We start from the raw sequence: 17,937 nt of genomic DNA, 5'->3' as shown, positions 1-17,937 counted from the left end.
GATAATGTGATGCTCATCCCCCCTTTTGTATAGAACCAGTAGCAATAGCAACAAGAAAGCATGGCAACAGGAAGTAATAAAGGGAATAAGAAAGCACCTAAAGCATCTTCACTTAAAGAGATAGAGAAGAAGAAGAAAATTATATTCAAACCAATTCTAGATAATCCTTATACTCAATCAAATCTATGGCCATTTATAGAACCTCTGATTGGATCAAATATTTTACAACTTCTTGAAGTGTTACTTTCTCCTATTGGGAAATATAATTCATTAGACAAAGACAATAAATCAAAGATTAATCCACCTGATATAATTAATGAAGTTAAGTATGGATTTAATTCAATTGTTGAACAATTAGAATTACAAGCAAAACATTTCCGTGGTATTTTAATCAATAAGAATATTGAACAGAAGAAGGTAATCAAATATTTATTTGTTTGTAAATATGATATAACACCTACTTTGTTAACCAGTATGTTTCCAGTATTAAGTTATACTTCTTCAAAAGATGGTCAAAATAGAGTTAAATTAATTCAATTGCCCAGGGGGAGTATGGAGAAATTATCCCTAGCATTGAATGTATCTAATACGGGAATTATTGGTATTACTGAATGTGAACTTCGTGAAGCTAAACCTTTATTTGATTTGATTAATATCAATGTTAAAGATGTTGAAGTACCCTGGTTACAAGGTTTGTTTGATCCTGAAGCTAATCCTCAATTTGCCGCACCAGCCTTAAGACATATTTCTATTAGTGCTCCAGTTGGACCTCAAAGAAAGACTCAGAAGCAGAAGCAGAAAATAGCGAAGGATTCTAAGCAACCCAAAGAGATGACATCTGATCAACAACTACAACAACAACAACAGCAGCAGCAACAACAACAATAGTAGTAGAAGTAGTTTCTAATAGAATGTTCAATATACGCACCAAAGAATAAAACGCGTCTATTCTGAAAAATGAAAAAAATAAAAAATTTGATTTCTTCTTTCTTCTTTCTTTTGTAAGGTAACCCATCATATCATCCCACATCATGTCAACAAAGGAAGTAGTAACATTAGAATTACCATGGGTAGAAAAGTATAGACCTCATATATTAGACGATATAGTCGGAAATTCAGAAACAATTGAAAGACTCAAGATTATTGCCCGAGATGGAAATATGCCCAATATGATCATATCAGGATTACCAGGTATTGGTAAAACCACATCCATTCATTGTTTAGCATATGAATTACTTGGACCTAAACATTATCAACAAGCTACTCTTGAATTAAATGCTTCGGATGATAGAGGGATTGATGTTGTACGTAATAAAATTAAACAATTTGCTCAAACTAAAATATCATTACCACCTGGACGTCAAAAGATTATTATTCTTGATGAAGCTGATTCAATGACTCCTGGTGCACAACAAGCTTTAAGAAGAACTATGGAAATATATTCTAATACTACTAGATTTGCATTTGCATGTAATCAATCGCTGAAAATTATTGAACCTTTACAATCAAGATGTGCAATTTTAAGATATAATAAATTAGCTGATCAAGAAGTATTGGCAAGATTATTAGAAATTGCCAAAATGGACGATGTTAAATATAATAGTGAAGGTTTACAAGCTTTGATTTTCACTGCAGAGGGGGATATGAGACAAGCAATTAATAATATGCAAAGTACAGTTGCTGGATTTGGATTTGTTAATGATATAAATGTTTTCAAAATTGTGGATCAACCTCATCCATTAGTCATTAGAAAGATTTTATCATATTGTATAAAGGATAAGAATATCGATAAAGCACTTGAATTATTAGATGGATTATGGTATAAGGGTTATTCAGCCATTGATATAGTGACACTGACTTTTAGAGTGGCTAAAACCATACCTGATGTTAATGAACAAATAAGATTAGACATGATTAAAGAAATTGGATTTGTACATATGAGAATCTTGGAAGGGGTATCTACATATTTGCAATTATGTGGAATGTATTCTAAAATTTGTGATATTAGTTAATTAATGTTTCTGTTTATATGCTTCAGTTAATAAATCAAAATGTTGAATTTGTTCTTCAATAAAATCATTTGATTCAATATTTTCATTCTTAAGGATATTAACAATTAGGAAATAATTGTTATATAAAAAGATCTCTTTCTCTGTTGTTGCTTTATTTCCAAACGCATGAGTACTACATTTTGTCAAACAATTTTCAAAATCATTTCGTAATCGAACAACTGATGTATACAATGGTTCTCCATGATAATCTTTATCTGGGGTAGTTAATCTTAACAATGACAGCAAAAATTGGGCAAATTGTTGTGTAACACTAATAGGAGCCAATCCTGAACTTTTATTAAATCTCAATATTGCTCGTTTCATCGAATCACAATTTATATCAATTACTTTCGTAAATTGAGGCCAAAGGATTAAAAGCAAGGAATTTAAATAATCATCAAGTATTGGAATATGAAATTCATTATGTAATTTATTTTGAGTATTTTGAATCAATCTAATAATCAACAAAATACCAAATGCATCACAAGTACCAAACATAGTAGGTTGGGCCCGAGTTGATCCTGATAACATCAGTGCATTAATATCACCACATACTAACCAAGTCAAGAATTCTCGACCCATTTCAAATACATCTTTAAACATAACTTCACCCCATTCTCCTTTCTTGGACACACCAGATGATTCATCTTCGGATTTAATTTCAATAGGATCAAATTTTTCATTTCCTTGATAGAAAAATTCAACCATAAAGAGATATTCCACCACCATATTATCAATCACAGCCATTGAAAATTGATTATAGACAAATTCTACCCAATATGTGAATGGTGAAGTTTCTGCAATTTGAGATGGAATGGCACAAGTTCTAGTTTTAGGTGATAATATTTCTAATCTCTTTTCAAAAGATAATAAGTATTCATTTATCGTTAATGTTGATGCCGTGGTGGCGGTAGTATTGGAACCGGTGGAAGGAATTGGAATACTTGAAGATTGCTGAAGACTTGAAGACGTAGATATCCAACCTTTCCAAGAAGATCCAAACATATAACTTGATTTCTCATCATTTGTACCTCCCAATACAATACTTGAATCAACCGGACGTAAATGTAATTTCTCAAGGGCATATAAATATTTTGCAAATTTACTCTTATAATACCAAGTCATTGTATAAATATATGCCAATCTTAATTGATCGGCTAACTCTTTATGCTGAACCACAAGAAATTGGAAAATATCTTTAACTTCTAGAAGTTTTTGTTGAATTAATTGGGAAGAAGAAGCTTTTGAATTTGTTGATCTCAATTGTCGTATTTTTTGAATAATAAAATCACGTATACGTTCAACAGCTTTACATTCAAGTAAATGAACCCCAGTTTCTAATTGGGTTAATGCAATTGAATCTCCATATAATTCAGATAAATCAATATCAATGTTTTTGGTTTTAATATTTTCAATTAATTGTTTCTTTTCTGATATTAATTTCAAATTATCAATAAATTGAGAATCAATATCTCCACTAACAATACTCTTCACTAATTCAGGTGGAATCATTAGATCTAATATAACTGGATTTAACTTTTCGGTGACAGCAGCTTGTAATTTAGAATCTTTAGATAATTTAATTGATTGTTGTTGTAATGATACTAAACTTGAAGATAATAATCCCAATTCTTGATTAAATTCTTGTAGAATAATTCCAACTGGTTTTAATTTGGTGGTAAATTGTTGAATATGTTGTTGATATATTTCAAATTTGGAAGTGAATTCAATTAATTTGTCTACGCTTGTTGTCGTTGGATCATTTTCATTGTGTTGTTGTTGTTGTTCTGCGATTATTCGTAAATGTTCAAGTGATTGAATATTGGTGTTGTCATTTAAACTTTTGATAAGATTATTTGGTGGAAGCAGCTCTTGTTGATCATTGGAACTAGCAGCAGTTTCATTCAACGGGAGTATTCGTTGAAGTGATTGGAATGCAGACATGTTGGCTTCAATCTCTGTTCAATTATTGTGAATACCAGCAGCTGGAGTAGACGGTAGTATCAATAGTAGTGGCAGCAGAAAGTGGTTAAATCAGTTTGGTTGTAAATTTAATTTTCATATGAGTGTGAGGCTCATGGAGAATTTCCTTTTTCAGATTCCCCAATAAATCAACAAAGAATTTTTTATAACTAACAGTTTATCCCTTTGTTGATTCTACTGTTTCTCTGCTGTGGAATTATAGATAGTCGATATGGCCATGGTAGAATTATCAAGTAGTCAATTGAAGGCCGCTACCTTCGACTGTACACCAAACTCAATACTTTCCATTCAAGCTGGACCTGGAAGTGGGAAGACATTAACATTAGTCCATCGCATAAAACATTTAATCCAAACAGAAGGAATAAAACCGGAAGAAATAATTGTGTTATCAATGACTAATCGGACAGTCAATTCAGTTAGAGCATCATTACAAGCCATTCTAGGAGAACAACCACAACAAGACGAACAACAAGACGAACAGCAAGAACAACAACAACAAGTTAAAGTTCGAACTTTCCATTCATTTTCATCATATTTAATTGATAGTTATCTTTCTGAATATTTCCCTAATCAAACTAGAAAAGTAATTATGGATGATATTAGTTGGAAAAGTTTTCGAGAATTCTTCTTAAAAGCGTCTAATTCATATAAGAAGATAAAGCCAACAGAATTAGAAAGATTATTAGTTACTTTGAAAAATGGAGAAACTACAATTGATAAAGTTGCCCAACAATTACAGATCCCAGAAACAAAATTAAATGAAACCTTACAATATTTACAAGATAATGGAATGATTAGATATCTGGATTTAATTTCTGATGCATTAAAGATTCTTGATCAATCATTACAAATCAATAATAACCCAATTGAAGAAATTAAGAATATTAAAGTTATAATTGTTGATGAATTTCAAGATATGCAACCTTCTTTACTTAAATTAGTAGACGCATTATCCAATTATCCCCATGCACCAGACTCGATCGAAAAGAAGCATATTACTATAGCTGGGGATATGAATCAATGTATATACGGATTCTTAGGTTCTAATCCTGATATTACCCAAGAATTTCTTACTCAATATCGTGAGACAGCTTGGGAAATTAATGAATTGGCCCTTGATAAAACATTTAGATTAACTCCCGAGATATTAACCGCCGCAATTGATATTGCATTGAAACCATGTGATTTGCATCATCATCAAGGTATAAAGGAAGTCACCGCAGTTAAAGAATCATCATATAAACCAACAATGTATAGTTTAAGTTCAAACTTTGATGAATACAATTTTATAGCCAGTGAAATATCACGATTGATTTGTGAACTGGGAGGATTATTCAAATTTTCTGATTTTATGGTATTAACTAGAACAAATGGAGAAGTGGATATGATTGCGAAATTATTTAATAAAGATTATGGATTTAATATTAATAAATATACTCAATCAGCAGAATGGTTAAATACTAATATTCATGTTTTTTTGGATATTTTAAATATTTTAAATAATGGAAATGGATCTGATTTTGCATTGCTTTCAGTTTTGTTGAAGTTAGGAATTGGAAAACCTGCATTGTCGAACATTTTCCAATTGTATCAATTATGGAAGAAGAATAGTATTGGATTGGAAGAACAGAGACTAAAACAAAACAAATTAGAACAATTCTTAAGAGAACAATTAGTTGAAGCCACTGATTTCAATGAAACTACAAAATTGTTTAAGACTCGACTTCAATTAAATCAAAAAAGTATTATAATATCATTTATACAAACCATTAGTCAATCAAAAGCTAAAATGAACCCGAATAGCCCAATATCAATTCTTCAAACTTTGAATACAATTGTATCATCAACCGACCTCATGAATTATATAAATAAGCTCCCCCCCTCTAAAACCAAAGCACCTAATTATTTAGAACATGAACAAAAAATTATGAAAGATTTACAAGGATTTTATCAATCACTAAAGAATTTACATCAAGAATATGAATTTTCCGATTTAATAGTGAAACAACAACCATTTATTGAATATTTTCTTCATAATTGTTATGGTGATGAACCGGTGTATGATCCTAATGCAATTAATATCTCAACGGTACATAAAGCCAAAGGATTAGAATTCCCGGTGGTTTTTATTCCTGGTTGTAAATCACCTTATTCTAATTATCCCCCCTGGAATAAAATAATAACTTATAACGGAGAACCAAAACCAGATCCAGAAGATGGGAGATTATTATATGTAGCTATGACTAGAGCTAAGAATATGTTATATTTAGGTACTCCATTTCGTGATTCAATCAATAAGCTGTTTAGTCATAGTCCTCCAGTATTTGATTTTAGAGATGAGAAGAATAGGAGGTTTATTGGAAATATGGCGAATGATTTGAAAAGACCAATGGCACCACCAGAGAGAGTTATGGCGGGACAACAATTATATTCTAGTTTAATGTTGAATGGAAGTGTTAGATCTTATCATGTTTCGGTTAATTCATTGATTCAACCGTTTAAGCGGAAATTGATAATTTAATCGAAGTCAAAAAAATAAATTGTTTTGTGTGTCTGATAAAATAAAATTATATTTTTTTGACTTCTTTCAAAATTGCAACCGAGATTAATTAATTAATAAATTCATGTGAGTCAAAATTAAATTAAATTGCAATTTTAAATTACGTAACGTATGAAAGAATCGAAGAAGGTAAAAGTGATATTCAATTTTTTATAAATTTCAACAATTTCACTTATGAGCTTACACAGTCAAAGTATGCTATACACGGGAATGGATAAATACTTGTATGAATTTCAATTACAATTAAATACTACCACAACCACAAGTTCAATAATTAATCAACCTTTATTAAATGTATTTAAAAAGAAGAATTTACAAAATATAGATATAAATAAATTATCAGAATATGAACAACCAGAAGAACCACAACTACAACCAGAATTTGAATTTAATAATCCTACAAAATCTAAATTAAGTTGTATAAGATGTCGTAAATATAAAAAGAAATGTTCAAGAACATATCCTGAATGTTCAAATTGTGAATCATCATCTGAATTATGTAAATATATACCTAGAAAATCAAGAAATCCTCCATTACAGTCAATAGATTCAAATACTTATACAATGAAAAGGAGAAATAATACCCTACCCAATCTTCTTGATTCCAGAATTACTGAGACTAATAATAATCATAAAAATACAAAACGTAATAATTCATTACCAAATATAAACAATAGTTCTACTACTTTAATGACACCCAGTTCTACCACCTCATCCTCATCCTCATCCATATCATTGGATACATATCCTAATTATTATTCATATGATAAAAGAATAAAACCTAATGACTTTAATTCAATTCTAAATTAGATTTTTTAATATACATGTACACTTATTTTTTAATTTTGAACCAATTTAGATAATAATGACATAACATCATCATTTGTAGGACCACTACTACTATCACTATTTCCATTCCCCACCGAAGGATCATATTCATTATTATCATTATTATCAACCCCATTAGTACTATTAACCAGTTCATCATGTTCATGTTTTAATTCTAACAGATCTTTATGAGTATGTATCAAATTGGCAATTTCTTCTGATTCCGGTTCGGTATAATTTGATTCATTTTCATTTGTTTCATCATCTTGATCGTATTCTTTTACTTCTATATCTTCTGAAAATGCCACTCTTTTGGCCGAGGATGGGGTGGAGCCGCCGGATGGAGTTGGTGAGATTTTTCGTTTTTTTACAGGGTGGTCCAGTTCGTCGAGTTCGGGTTCTTCTTGATCTGAATCATTGTCTTGTTCATATGTGGGAAGGGAGTCGTCTTCTTCGTCGTTTGAGAGTGCTTGATATGTAGGAGATTCTTCCTCTTCTTCGTCTTCATCTTGATTGGTATATTCTAACATTGATTTTAATTCATTTCTTGTTTGATTTAATTTTAATAATTTTTCATTTATAATTCCAATTTTAGTTTCTTCAGTTTTACAACCTTCAATTAATAAATTTGATAAATTATCAACATATGATTTAATCTTAAGCTTTGTAGATTTAATTTCTTCAATATTATTAATTAATAATTTACTTAATCCTTCTAATGAATTTAATTTTGAAATATAAGTTTCTGGTGATGGTAAATTTTCTGATTGCAGGGGATCATCAGGTAAATAAGTTTTTGATTGATTACCAAATTGTGATAAATTAGTTTGACTTATTTCTGTTAATTTATTTAAATGAGTAAATAATTCATTAATATGTTTAAGTTCAGGGGCAATGGAAGAACTTGAAGATGAGCCCAGGGCAGCAGGGGTGGAAGTCGACGTTGTTTTCTCTTTAGATGAATCTGGGTTATTAGTCTTTTTCTTCTTCATTGTCTGTTTCAAAGTATCAATCTCTTGAGGTGAATAAATCTTTCTTTGTTGCCAAACTCCTAATAATCTTTCAATTTTTGGTTTTATTGATGAATCAACTGATTGATAAACCATGGGTAAAGCCCGAGGTAATACATTTATAAATTCATCCAAGAATTGCTGTTTTCTTTTACTTCTTGCTTGTTGAACAACATCATTACAAAGATATAATAATGATAATTTCTTCTTTGAATCAGATTGTTTATGATTCATAATATAATCTAACCAAATTTCAGTAATTTGTTTAATATGTTTTTGATGAAATAAAATCCAATTTGAAATTGAAACAATTGAATCTTGAGTTTCTTGTAAATCATCAAGTTTTCTTATTAATGAATTAGCTGAGAATGACATGTTGTTCTATCTATGTCTATGTATCTTTCTATTTCTTTTGATATACCACTTACACTTGAATAACAAATTTCTAATTGTCGATGAGTTTTTTGTTTTCTTCTTACTGTTACAACTTAATTAATATTTTTTCTGGTGTGTTACAAGTTTTGCATCTTTAGTGGAAAACAGTAGAAAGAGAGCAAGTCTATCTATCTATCTGTGGTTTGTTAGACTATTGTATTAATACAGACATTTAAACATTTATCTCAGGTAGCAATAAAGACAATCTAAAAAGAGCAATATGGTTACAACAAGAGGACATAAACGACAACTTACATCATCAATAATAATACCCAAAGATACAAAGGTACTACAGTCATCACAACAACAACAACAATCATCATCAACACAAACACCAAAGAAACAACAACAACAACAACAACAACAACAACAAAAGAAAGTGAATAGTTTATTTTCATCTACTCCAAATACAAGACCTTCAAGTTCATCATCTTCGATGTTAACACGTCCATCTACAAGTGGTAGTAGTAGTGGAAGGAGTGCTAGTGGTGGTATAACCAAGCAGAAGCAGAAGAGTAAGTCCAGTATTATAACAGAACATGATATTATCCAATGTAATAATAATGAAGACTTAATTGAATTAATAAATCAATTAACTAATACAGAACAAGATTTAATATTTAATAAATATAAAACTAAACAATTAGAACAATTAGAAAATGATCATTATTTAATTAAACAATTACAATTTGAATTAAAACAAAAAGAATTAAGAATTGAATCTTTGTTGCAAGACATTGATGAGTTGAGAGCTAATCAACAGCAACAACTGGCAGGATCATATGAATCACCAATTAGAAAAAGACAAAGAAATGATCAACATATAATTAAACAAGATCAATTTGCTAATGAATTAGAGAATATTGGTTTCACTTTAGATATGATTGAATTATTAACTGGAATTAAAGTTATTCATTTTGAAGAAGATGAATTTAAATTATATTTTCATATTAAACAATCTTCATCATCATCTACTTCATCTAGTACATCATCGCTACCAAATGAGGGAGTATTTATAAATTATCAATTAATTTTAAGTAAAGATACTGAAGGAAGTCTTAATTCAAGTCAAATTAATTATATACCAAGTTGGTTAGATTATTTAAATCAAGAATATTATTCTGATGAATATGAATTTAAATTAATTGAAAATTCAAAATATTTAAAAACAATATTACCAGAATATTTATGTGAAAATTTATCATTTCCATTTAATACTTTATCACAATTTTATAATAAAGTATCAAAAGCAATTAACAAGAAGCATTAACATTTCTATCTATCTATATGTATCATTCTAATCTAATTGTATTATAAGTTTATTATCATCTTGTTTAATAATTTCAATCTTTTTTAATAATTGTTTTAATTTCTTTGAATCATCATTTGATGCTTTCTTTAAAATTTTATAAAGATTTGAAGTTTTATTATTGGTTAAATATTGATGTAATGAATTGGTTTTATCCTTTTTATCTTCCTTCTTCTTTGATTCAACCTTCTTCTTTGGTTCTTCTTTCTTTGTTGGTTCCTCTTTCTTTTGTTCTACTTTCTTTGGTTCTTGAGTCTTTTGTTGCTGTTGTTGTTGCTTCTTCTTAGGACCTTTATATAATGCTTTTTCATACTTTTCAGCTTCCGAAATACAACTAGTATGATTTCTATAAGAAGTACCTTCAAATGTAGTAGAACAATCAATACATGAAAAATATGCTCCATAACATCGTTGAGTATGTTGATCTAATTTCTTCTTAATGATAGTATCATTACAAACTTCACATGAAAAGGAAACCATATTATTACTTCTTATTTATTTATAATCTTTTAGTTACTTAATATACAACTAGCCAACAAGTAGTAGAAGAAGTAAAAGAGATAAAAAGAAAAATAAAAAATAAATTTAATTTTGTTCGAGATGAGATTCATTCACTATAAGGATATAATTATTAAGCGAGGAAAAAATCATACTCTCTATCAGTTACTACTCTTAGTAATCTCATAATCTCATAATATGATTTATCATTTTATATTTGACATAATACTAATATTATTAGTTCCTAGTTATTATTAAATCAAACTCTATATACAAGATTTTTCATTAAATAAAATTCATTATTAACTTACAACTTTCTTATTTTTATTTCCCCTTGAATGAATGAAGAATAATCTCTCCCTTTCAAAAGTGATGATGATTTTATACAATCTATGTATGTAAAACATCATCTACCAAAAGACAATTACGCCCATGCTCTCCCTACCAAACAGGCTCTTCTCCTTCTTTTCTTTTAACTCTTACTATTTCATAATCTTCATTAGTTGATACTTCTTGTATATGATCTTTAAGTAATCCTTGTAATCGATAAAAATCTTCCTTTTTATCAAATACGCGTTTATTTTCAATCATATTCAATTGTTCTTCTTCATTCAATTGATGATATTTCTCATCATATCTTTCCCATTTAACTGCTGAAAATCGTTTAAGATAGAATGATCCAGCAACTACTCCTAACATAAATGGTAATCCTAAAAATATAAAATGATTCTTTTTAACTAATTTTTGATAACGTCCGGCAAATGTTTTATCATATGCTGCTTGTTCTGCTTTACCTCTAAATGGTTTAGATCCAAATGCTACCATGATCGTATATATCTATCTATAAGTATGCTTAATATAAGGATTATCCCATTGATTATTCCAATAAAATCATACGTTGGTTATGAATTTGGTTTTCATACCGGGGATTGACTTTTTTTCTGGTGGTCGTGTACTTTTACATTCTTTACAAATTGACTGTTGCAAAATTAAATTCAATTCATCTGAATTCATTTTACAACTTACATGGTTATATCAAAGGGTATTAAATCAACAATAAAACTATACTTAGGCATGATGAAGGACAATACATCAGAGAAATATCGTTTAATCGACTTCTTGAATTTGTCCACGGCGAATTAGACTTTTTTGATGAGGTTTTGACTCGTGTAGAATTTCCAACTAACACAACCTCCAAACGTCCCTCCCACACAAACATAACAATGTTCAATTGAATCTCGTATACGAAACAATATTAGAACTAAAAATAGTTGATGTGGTGCTTTTCCCCAATATTAATTCCAATCATAAGCTTCCTGAGCTTATTCCCAAACACAGATCAACCCCACCCTCCCCCCTTGTCTATATTTAGCAACATCCCTACCCACGTATCCCATATATCCCACATCCAATATCCCCACACATACATGTACCACATACCACAACATCCCACCCCACTCATCTCCTACAAGTATCTGACAAGTTGGTAAGATCTAGACCAATTTTTAAGTTTTAGCCTATAACACACATATCTGTCGAACATTGATCGTATGGAAAAACCCAATAGAGAGTATACACAAAACCCAAATCAAATTCCAAGAGAAACATGCCGAAACCCCATATTTAAGGTTTGAACACATTTGAGAATACCCGTAGAAGTTGGCAAGAAAATTTTTCCTTTCCAATTAGAATAATGTTACATTGAAAGGGCTATTATTCCGAATAAAGACGTCATACATGCCAAGAAATGTTTCGGAGTTTTCACGGATTAACTATTTTTTTATTGAAAGAAGAAGAAGAAAATATTTCTTACTTGTGTGTGTGGTTATATGATTGTGATAATCGTCACCCTGGAGCGAAATATTCTGCGTATCCTTTGTTCAGAAGGTTCTTCATGTTGCAATAAGATAGACTGATTGAAAATACCCTTGAAGTTTGGGGTACTTTTTGATAAGGTAATATTGCAACGTCATTTTCTTATTAGACACAATCAAGAAAAACTCACAAAAGAGTCATCTAAACGAACATTGACTCGTTCGGGAAAACCGTCTGTTTTGCCAAGAACTTGAAAAACTTTGAATAAAGCCGTGTATTGGGTTTCTATGTGTGTTATACTGCAAAATTACATTCACGTTTTTATACTATTTGCTTCGAAAAAGTTCAGTTGTTGCTAGGGTTATTATCGGTATTATTTCCATTATTGCTGTCTATCCTACAAAACACAATTGTTCCATTCTTTCCCCAAGCAAAATGAGAACATTAAGTACTTCATGTCCATAACAGAATCATTGAATTTGAACTAGTTTTGGTTGAATGTGGGAATTTACTTTAGTTAATCCCTCCCCTCCTTGGTTTACACAAATCTTAAATTAGAATTTAAGTTAAGAAATTTTTTGCATCAATTTTTTTTTCTTGATTTTTTCCACACAAAGTTTTGCAACAAAATTTTATCAAACCACCACCACCTTTTTCACACATCGTCACGTAATCAATGTTTCAGAAAACCCCGACCTGGAGGAGAAAATCACCCCAGACCCTTGGCCTTTTTCATTGCCCCCCAGGAAAGTAAAAGTACTACCTGAAAATTAAGTATAAATAGACTTGAATATTTCTTTCAATTTGAAAGTCCTGTTGTTTGTCTTCTTTTTCTTCTTCATTATACAACAACAATTTCCTATACAAAATGGGTTTAGAGGATAGTCAATTCTTACAAAAATTTATTAACTTCGGTGAAAAGAAAGCCGGTTCAACCACAAGAAGTATCTTAGTTGGTTTATTCGCTGCCTTTGGTGGTTTCCTTTTTGGTTATGACACTGGTACCATTTCTGGTATTTTAGCCATGCCATATGTTAAAGAACTTTTCCCCGCTGATCATACCGCATTCAGAGCTGATGAAAGTTCTCTTATTGTTTCGATTTTATCTGCTGGTACTTTCATTGGTGCATTATCTGCCCCATTATTTTCCGATAGAATTGGTCGTAGATGGACCTTGATTATTTCTACTTTGATTGTTTTCAATATTGGTATTATTTTACAAACTATTGCCACCACCATTCCACCTTTAGTCGCCGGTAGATTTATGGCTGGGTTAGGTGTTGGTTTAGTTTCTGCTGTTTGTCCATTGTTTATTGCTGAAACTACTCCAAAATGGATTAGAGGTGCTATGGTTTCCACTTATCAATTAGCTATTACTCTTGGTATCTTCTTGGCTGCTTGTGTTAATCAAGGTACTTCCACCAGAAATGATACTGGTTCTTATAGAATTCCAATTGCTTTACAATTCCTTTGGTCTATTATTTTAGGTGGTGGTATGTTTTTACTTCCAGAAACTCCAAGATTTTATGTTTCAAAAGAAAATTATTATGAAGCTAAGAATTCTTTAAGGAGATTAAGAAAATTACCAATTGATCATCCAGATTTAATTGATGAATTTGAAGATATTAAGGCTAACTATGAATTCGAAAGTCAATATGGTAAAGCATCTTGGGGCAAAGTTTTCCAAAACATCAACAAACAACACAGAAGATTGTTTATGGGTGTTACCATCCAAGCTTTACAACAATTAACTGGTATCAATTTCATCTTTTACTATGGTACTCAATTTTTCCAAAACGCAGGTATTTCAAATCCATTCACCATTCAACTTGCCACTAATATTGTTAATGTTTGTATGACTGTTCCAGGTATTGCTTTGATTGAACTTTTAGGTAGAAGAAAATTATTATTATCTGGATCTGTTGTTATGGCCGTTTCTCAATTAATTGTTGCCACCGTTGGTGTCACCACTGATTCCAAGGTTGCTAATCAATGTTTGGTTGCCTTCACCTGTATTTTCATTGCTGGTTTTGCAGCCACTTGGGGTCCATTATGTTGGGCTGTTGTTGCTGAAACTTATGCTCTTAGTGTTAGACAAAAATCAGTTGCTCTTTGTACTGCTTCCAATTGGTTATGGAACTTTGCTATTGGTTATGCTACTCCTTACATGGTTGATTCTGGTCCAGGTAATGCTAATTTAGGTTCTAAAGTTTTCTTCATCTGGGGTGGATGTAATTGTATTGGTTTCCTCTTTGTTTATTTGTTTGTTTATGAAACTAGAGGTTTAACTTTAGAACAAGTTGATGAATTATACATGAAGGTTGATCAAGCTAGAAAATCTCCATCATTCGTTCCATCTGAACACGCATTCAGAGAAGAATTGGCTATTGGTAAGCCAGAAGTCGAAGAAGTTGAATCAAAGAGTGTTTAATTTCTGAAATGAATAATGACAATTTTTATGAAGTTTAGTTAATTGTTGTCTTTTATCTAATTCTAATTTAGTTAGTTAATTTCTAATAAGTATTTTAATATGAAGTTCTTAAAATGATATTTTTAAAATATGTGTTTATGTAGAATCAATAGNTTAATTTCTAATAAGTATTTTAATATGAAGTTCTTAAAATGATATTTTTAAAATATGTGTTTATGTAGAATCAATAGAAATAGTTGTTTCATCTGATAGTAAACTCGTTTGATTATCATGATACCTTATCTTTGGTCCTTTTCTTTAACAATAAGTTAAAGATTATTGTGGATTTATTTAAATGTGAAGAATTCTTCATATTTTTTTATTCTTTTATTCTTTGCGGGGGATCCCACAACAACTATGGAAACGATTTTAAAAAAATACAATAACTCCTTCCATTTAAGAATACTTAAAGATTCATTGAGTAATTATGAAAGCAACTAATGTAGTACACTAACAAGATATATCACAATCATATATGTATCACGTATTAAAAAATAAAAACAATTAAGAACTTAAAAAATAATGAAACTAATGTGACAATAAAATAAATTCCTTTGTGTTGCGTTTTTAGCGATGTCTAAAATATTTCGGCTAAATGACTCGTAATATAAAAATGGGATATGATGAAAATGAAGTAACCAATTTTATACATTATCCAATCACAGCTACTATATTTTCTTTATGGCTCCCTAAACAATATCCATGTCGTGGGTACATATACTTGTTTTGGTAACGAGTTGTGTTTTCTTGGGTTGGCCCTGGTCTACTTTCATAGAACCTCCATCTAAAGATGATTTCTACATTCCCCCGGAAGGATTTGAATACTCAAACCTTGGCGATATACTAAATGTTAGGATGGTAATTAACCAGATTGGTAATGTGTTCCCAGCAGGTGTTAAAAACATTTGGCAAGTATTAGTTAGATCACAAGATTCTTTTGAAAACCCGAATGCAATTGTCACAACCATAGTTGAACCATATAATGCTGACCCAACAAAAATAGTTTCCTATCAAACATTTGAAGATGCCGCAAATATAAACTGTTCTCCTTCTTATACATTACGTTATGGAACAACCCCAACAATCGCGACCTTTGTGGAAATGCAAATGATATCGATGATTTTAGAGAGTGGTTACTACTTGGTAATCCCAGATTATGAAGGTCCCAAATCGGCATTTGCTGTTGGAGGACAATCATCCAATGCAATTCTTGATTCTATTAGAGCTGTCGTCTGGTAATATAACTGGAATAAGAATGGACGCCAAAGTTGCAATGTGGGGATTTTCTGGAGGTTCTCTAGCAACATCCTGGGCAGCAGCATTACAGCCTTCTTACGCATCAGAACTATCGGATAATTTGGTTGGAGCTCTTTTAGGTGGACTCTCGAGTAATATAACGAGAGTGGCATTTGCAAATGACGGAACTGTGAGAGCAGGACTTATACCGTCTTGCATTATAGGGTCTGGTAATGAATATCCCGAATTTAAGAAAAAGATATACGAAGAAGTACATCGTTCACGAAAATTCGCATTAGAAACTGGTGAGAAATACTGTATGCTAAAAGCTGTAGCAACCAATCTATGGAGAAACTTCCTCAAAGGTACAAGACCAGTTTTTCCCAAGGGCCCGACATTGTTACAAGAGGAAGTTATTGCAAAAGTAATTGAGGAAAATTCCTTGATAAATTTCGCAGATACACTTATACCCGAGATTCCCATCTTGATCTACCATGGATCATTGGATAATATTGTTCCTATCGAAGATCCAAGATCACTCTACGATTCATGGTGTCAAAATAATATTGGCTCCTTAGAGTTTGCCGAAGATATGACTGCAGGACATTTTGTTGAAATGTTTGCCGGAATTCCATCTGCAATTGCTTGGATAAAGGCAAGATTCCAAGGGATTAAACCTGTCGAAGGATGTGTTCACAATAGGCGAACTTCTAACCTTCTTTATCCGGGAAGCATACCAGCCATATTTCAATACTATAAAAGGTTGTTGGTACCTGCAATGATTAGACAGCTTGAATTATATGAGAAGGCTAGCAAAGATTCCCAGATTTCAGAGAAGACAATAGACGTTCTCATAGGCAGGTAGCTAGAATGCACATAGAGCATAGATAAGAATGGGATAATTTCATGTTTCTCCTTGATTAAATATTGTCAATTATTGTATGTCTTCAAATGGTTTTGGAATGATCAAGATTTAGATTCCCAATGAATTAAACATTACTCTATAGGATTCATCGATTTATTTATTTGAATCACACGGTTGTGGGCATTTAATTGATAATTTTCTATCGTATTGTTTGACAATTTAATGTACTGTTATAATTCATTCTCAAAATTAATCTTCTATTCACTTAATTTATTTGGCATTATTGGATTATTTTATGCGGAACATAGTTTACTTAAACCCAAAATCGATTACTGAATTCAAGATCTCTTGTGCCAAATGTGATTCAGTAGATGTTAATGAATCTTGTGGTGGAGTTCTCATTAATTGTGTCTACACATTTTGAAATAATATTTAGGGCGTTGTTTTTATTGGCTGAAGGCCATGATGGCGTATTATTATACATAAATGATATATCTTTTCATTATTGCTTGCTGCGTTTGATTAATTGTTGGAAAGTAATGAAGAGATAAAACAACTGGTGATAAGTTTCTAGAAATTGCTTATAAATTTGTCATTGCGAAGAGCCAAAACAAAAAAGTTGAACTTGATTTTTTTCTGTCTTTATAAAATTCAAGTAATCATCATCAAATTTCCCAAATCCATCATTCAACATGACACTAATCTCGATTCAGACTATCAATAGCATGAATTGCATTTTGGTTCAGTATCAATAATGATGGGTCTTTTAATTATGGAAATGTTTATAGTCATCAAGAAGTATTTTCTTTGAAGTGAATGTCAGCCTTGCCATCACCGCTCATACTTGATAAGAGAAGATTATAAATAGATTAACAAT

General features: G+C 30.8%; 10 protein-coding genes and 1 pseudogene across 11 annotated transcripts; 8 read left to right on the top strand and 3 right to left on the bottom strand. All coding sequences in view use genetic code 12, as the record gives it.

Moving 5' to 3' along the window:
- Positions 1 to 60: 60 nt before the first annotated feature.
- On the top strand, positions 61 to 888 carry POP3 (Pop3p; the record flags this gene model as incomplete). Its single annotated transcript, XM_049406372.1, has 1 exon — positions 61 to 888. The coding sequence occupies one exon, from the start codon at positions 61 to 63 to the stop codon at positions 886 to 888; it is 828 nt and encodes a 275-aa protein (XP_049264087.1).
- Positions 889 to 1,031: 143 nt separating this feature from the next.
- RFC4 (replication factor C subunit 4) lies at positions 1,032 to 2,012 on the top strand (the record flags this gene model as incomplete). Its single annotated transcript, XM_049406371.1, has 1 exon — positions 1,032 to 2,012. One exon carries the CDS (start codon positions 1,032 to 1,034, stop codon positions 2,010 to 2,012), a length of 981 nt encoding a protein of 326 aa, XP_049264086.1.
- A 26-nt stretch (positions 2,013 to 2,038) lies between these two features.
- On the bottom strand, positions 2,039 to 3,995 carry VPS52 (Vps52p; the record flags this gene model as incomplete). Its single annotated transcript, XM_049406370.1, has 2 exons — positions 2,039 to 2,099; positions 2,176 to 3,995. The coding sequence occupies 2 exons, from the start codon at positions 3,993 to 3,995 to the stop codon at positions 2,039 to 2,041; spliced, it is 1,881 nt and encodes a 626-aa protein (XP_049264085.1).
- A 250-nt stretch (positions 3,996 to 4,245) lies between these two features.
- Positions 4,246 to 6,555, top strand: HMI1 (ATP-dependent 3'-5' DNA helicase; the record flags this gene model as incomplete). The annotated part of the gene is made up of 1 exon (XM_049406369.1): positions 4,246 to 6,555. The coding sequence occupies one exon, from the start codon at positions 4,246 to 4,248 to the stop codon at positions 6,553 to 6,555; it is 2,310 nt and encodes a 769-aa protein (XP_049264084.1).
- Positions 6,556 to 6,768: 213 nt separating this feature from the next.
- On the top strand, positions 6,769 to 7,404 carry J8A68_002600 (Zn(II)2Cys6 transcription factor domain-containing protein; the record flags this gene model as incomplete). Its single annotated transcript, XM_049406368.1, has 1 exon — positions 6,769 to 7,404. The coding sequence occupies one exon, from the start codon at positions 6,769 to 6,771 to the stop codon at positions 7,402 to 7,404; it is 636 nt and encodes a 211-aa protein (XP_049264083.1).
- A 29-nt stretch (positions 7,405 to 7,433) lies between these two features.
- Positions 7,434 to 8,807, bottom strand: J8A68_002599 (uncharacterized protein; the record flags this gene model as incomplete). Its single annotated transcript, XM_049406367.1, has 1 exon — positions 7,434 to 8,807. One exon carries the CDS (start codon positions 8,805 to 8,807, stop codon positions 7,434 to 7,436), a length of 1,374 nt encoding a protein of 457 aa, XP_049264082.1.
- Positions 8,808 to 9,087: 280 nt separating this feature from the next.
- J8A68_002598 (uncharacterized protein) lies at positions 9,088 to 10,137 on the top strand (the record flags this gene model as incomplete). Its single annotated transcript, XM_049406366.1, has 1 exon — positions 9,088 to 10,137. One exon carries the CDS (start codon positions 9,088 to 9,090, stop codon positions 10,135 to 10,137), a length of 1,050 nt encoding a protein of 349 aa, XP_049264081.1.
- Positions 10,138 to 10,164: 27 nt separating this feature from the next.
- Positions 10,165 to 11,499, bottom strand: J8A68_002597 (annotated as a pseudogene). Its single transcript has 2 exons — positions 11,120 to 11,499; positions 10,165 to 10,666 (listed from the first exon to the last, which is right to left on the bottom strand). Coding segments are annotated over exons 1-2 (882 nt in total).
- Positions 11,500 to 13,357: 1,858 nt separating this feature from the next.
- J8A68_002596 (sugar porter family MFS transporter) lies at positions 13,358 to 14,920 on the top strand (the record flags this gene model as incomplete). Its single annotated transcript, XM_049406365.1, has 1 exon — positions 13,358 to 14,920. The coding sequence occupies one exon, from the start codon at positions 13,358 to 13,360 to the stop codon at positions 14,918 to 14,920; it is 1,563 nt and encodes a 520-aa protein (XP_049264080.1).
- Positions 14,921 to 15,661: 741 nt separating this feature from the next.
- J8A68_002595 (uncharacterized protein) lies at positions 15,662 to 16,198 on the top strand (the record flags this gene model as incomplete). The annotated part of the gene is made up of 1 exon (XM_049406362.1): positions 15,662 to 16,198. The coding sequence occupies one exon, from the start codon at positions 15,662 to 15,664 to the stop codon at positions 16,196 to 16,198; it is 537 nt and encodes a 178-aa protein (XP_049264079.1).
- A 34-nt stretch (positions 16,199 to 16,232) lies between these two features.
- On the top strand, positions 16,233 to 17,060 carry J8A68_002594 (uncharacterized protein; the record flags this gene model as incomplete). The annotated part of the gene is made up of 1 exon (XM_049406361.1): positions 16,233 to 17,060. The coding sequence occupies one exon, from the start codon at positions 16,233 to 16,235 to the stop codon at positions 17,058 to 17,060; it is 828 nt and encodes a 275-aa protein (XP_049264078.1).
- Positions 17,061 to 17,937: the final 877 nt, after the last annotated feature.

Source organism: Hemisphaericaspora subhashii, assembly GCF_019202705.1.
Source record: "Hemisphaericaspora subhashii strain CBS 10753 chromosome Unknown scaffold76, whole genome shotgun sequence".
NCBI classification, from domain to species: domain Eukaryota; kingdom Fungi; phylum Ascomycota; class Pichiomycetes; order Serinales; family Debaryomycetaceae; genus Hemisphaericaspora; species Hemisphaericaspora subhashii.
The sequence above is the reverse complement of the archived record's forward strand: the minus strand, read 5'-3'. Positions and strand labels throughout refer to the sequence as shown.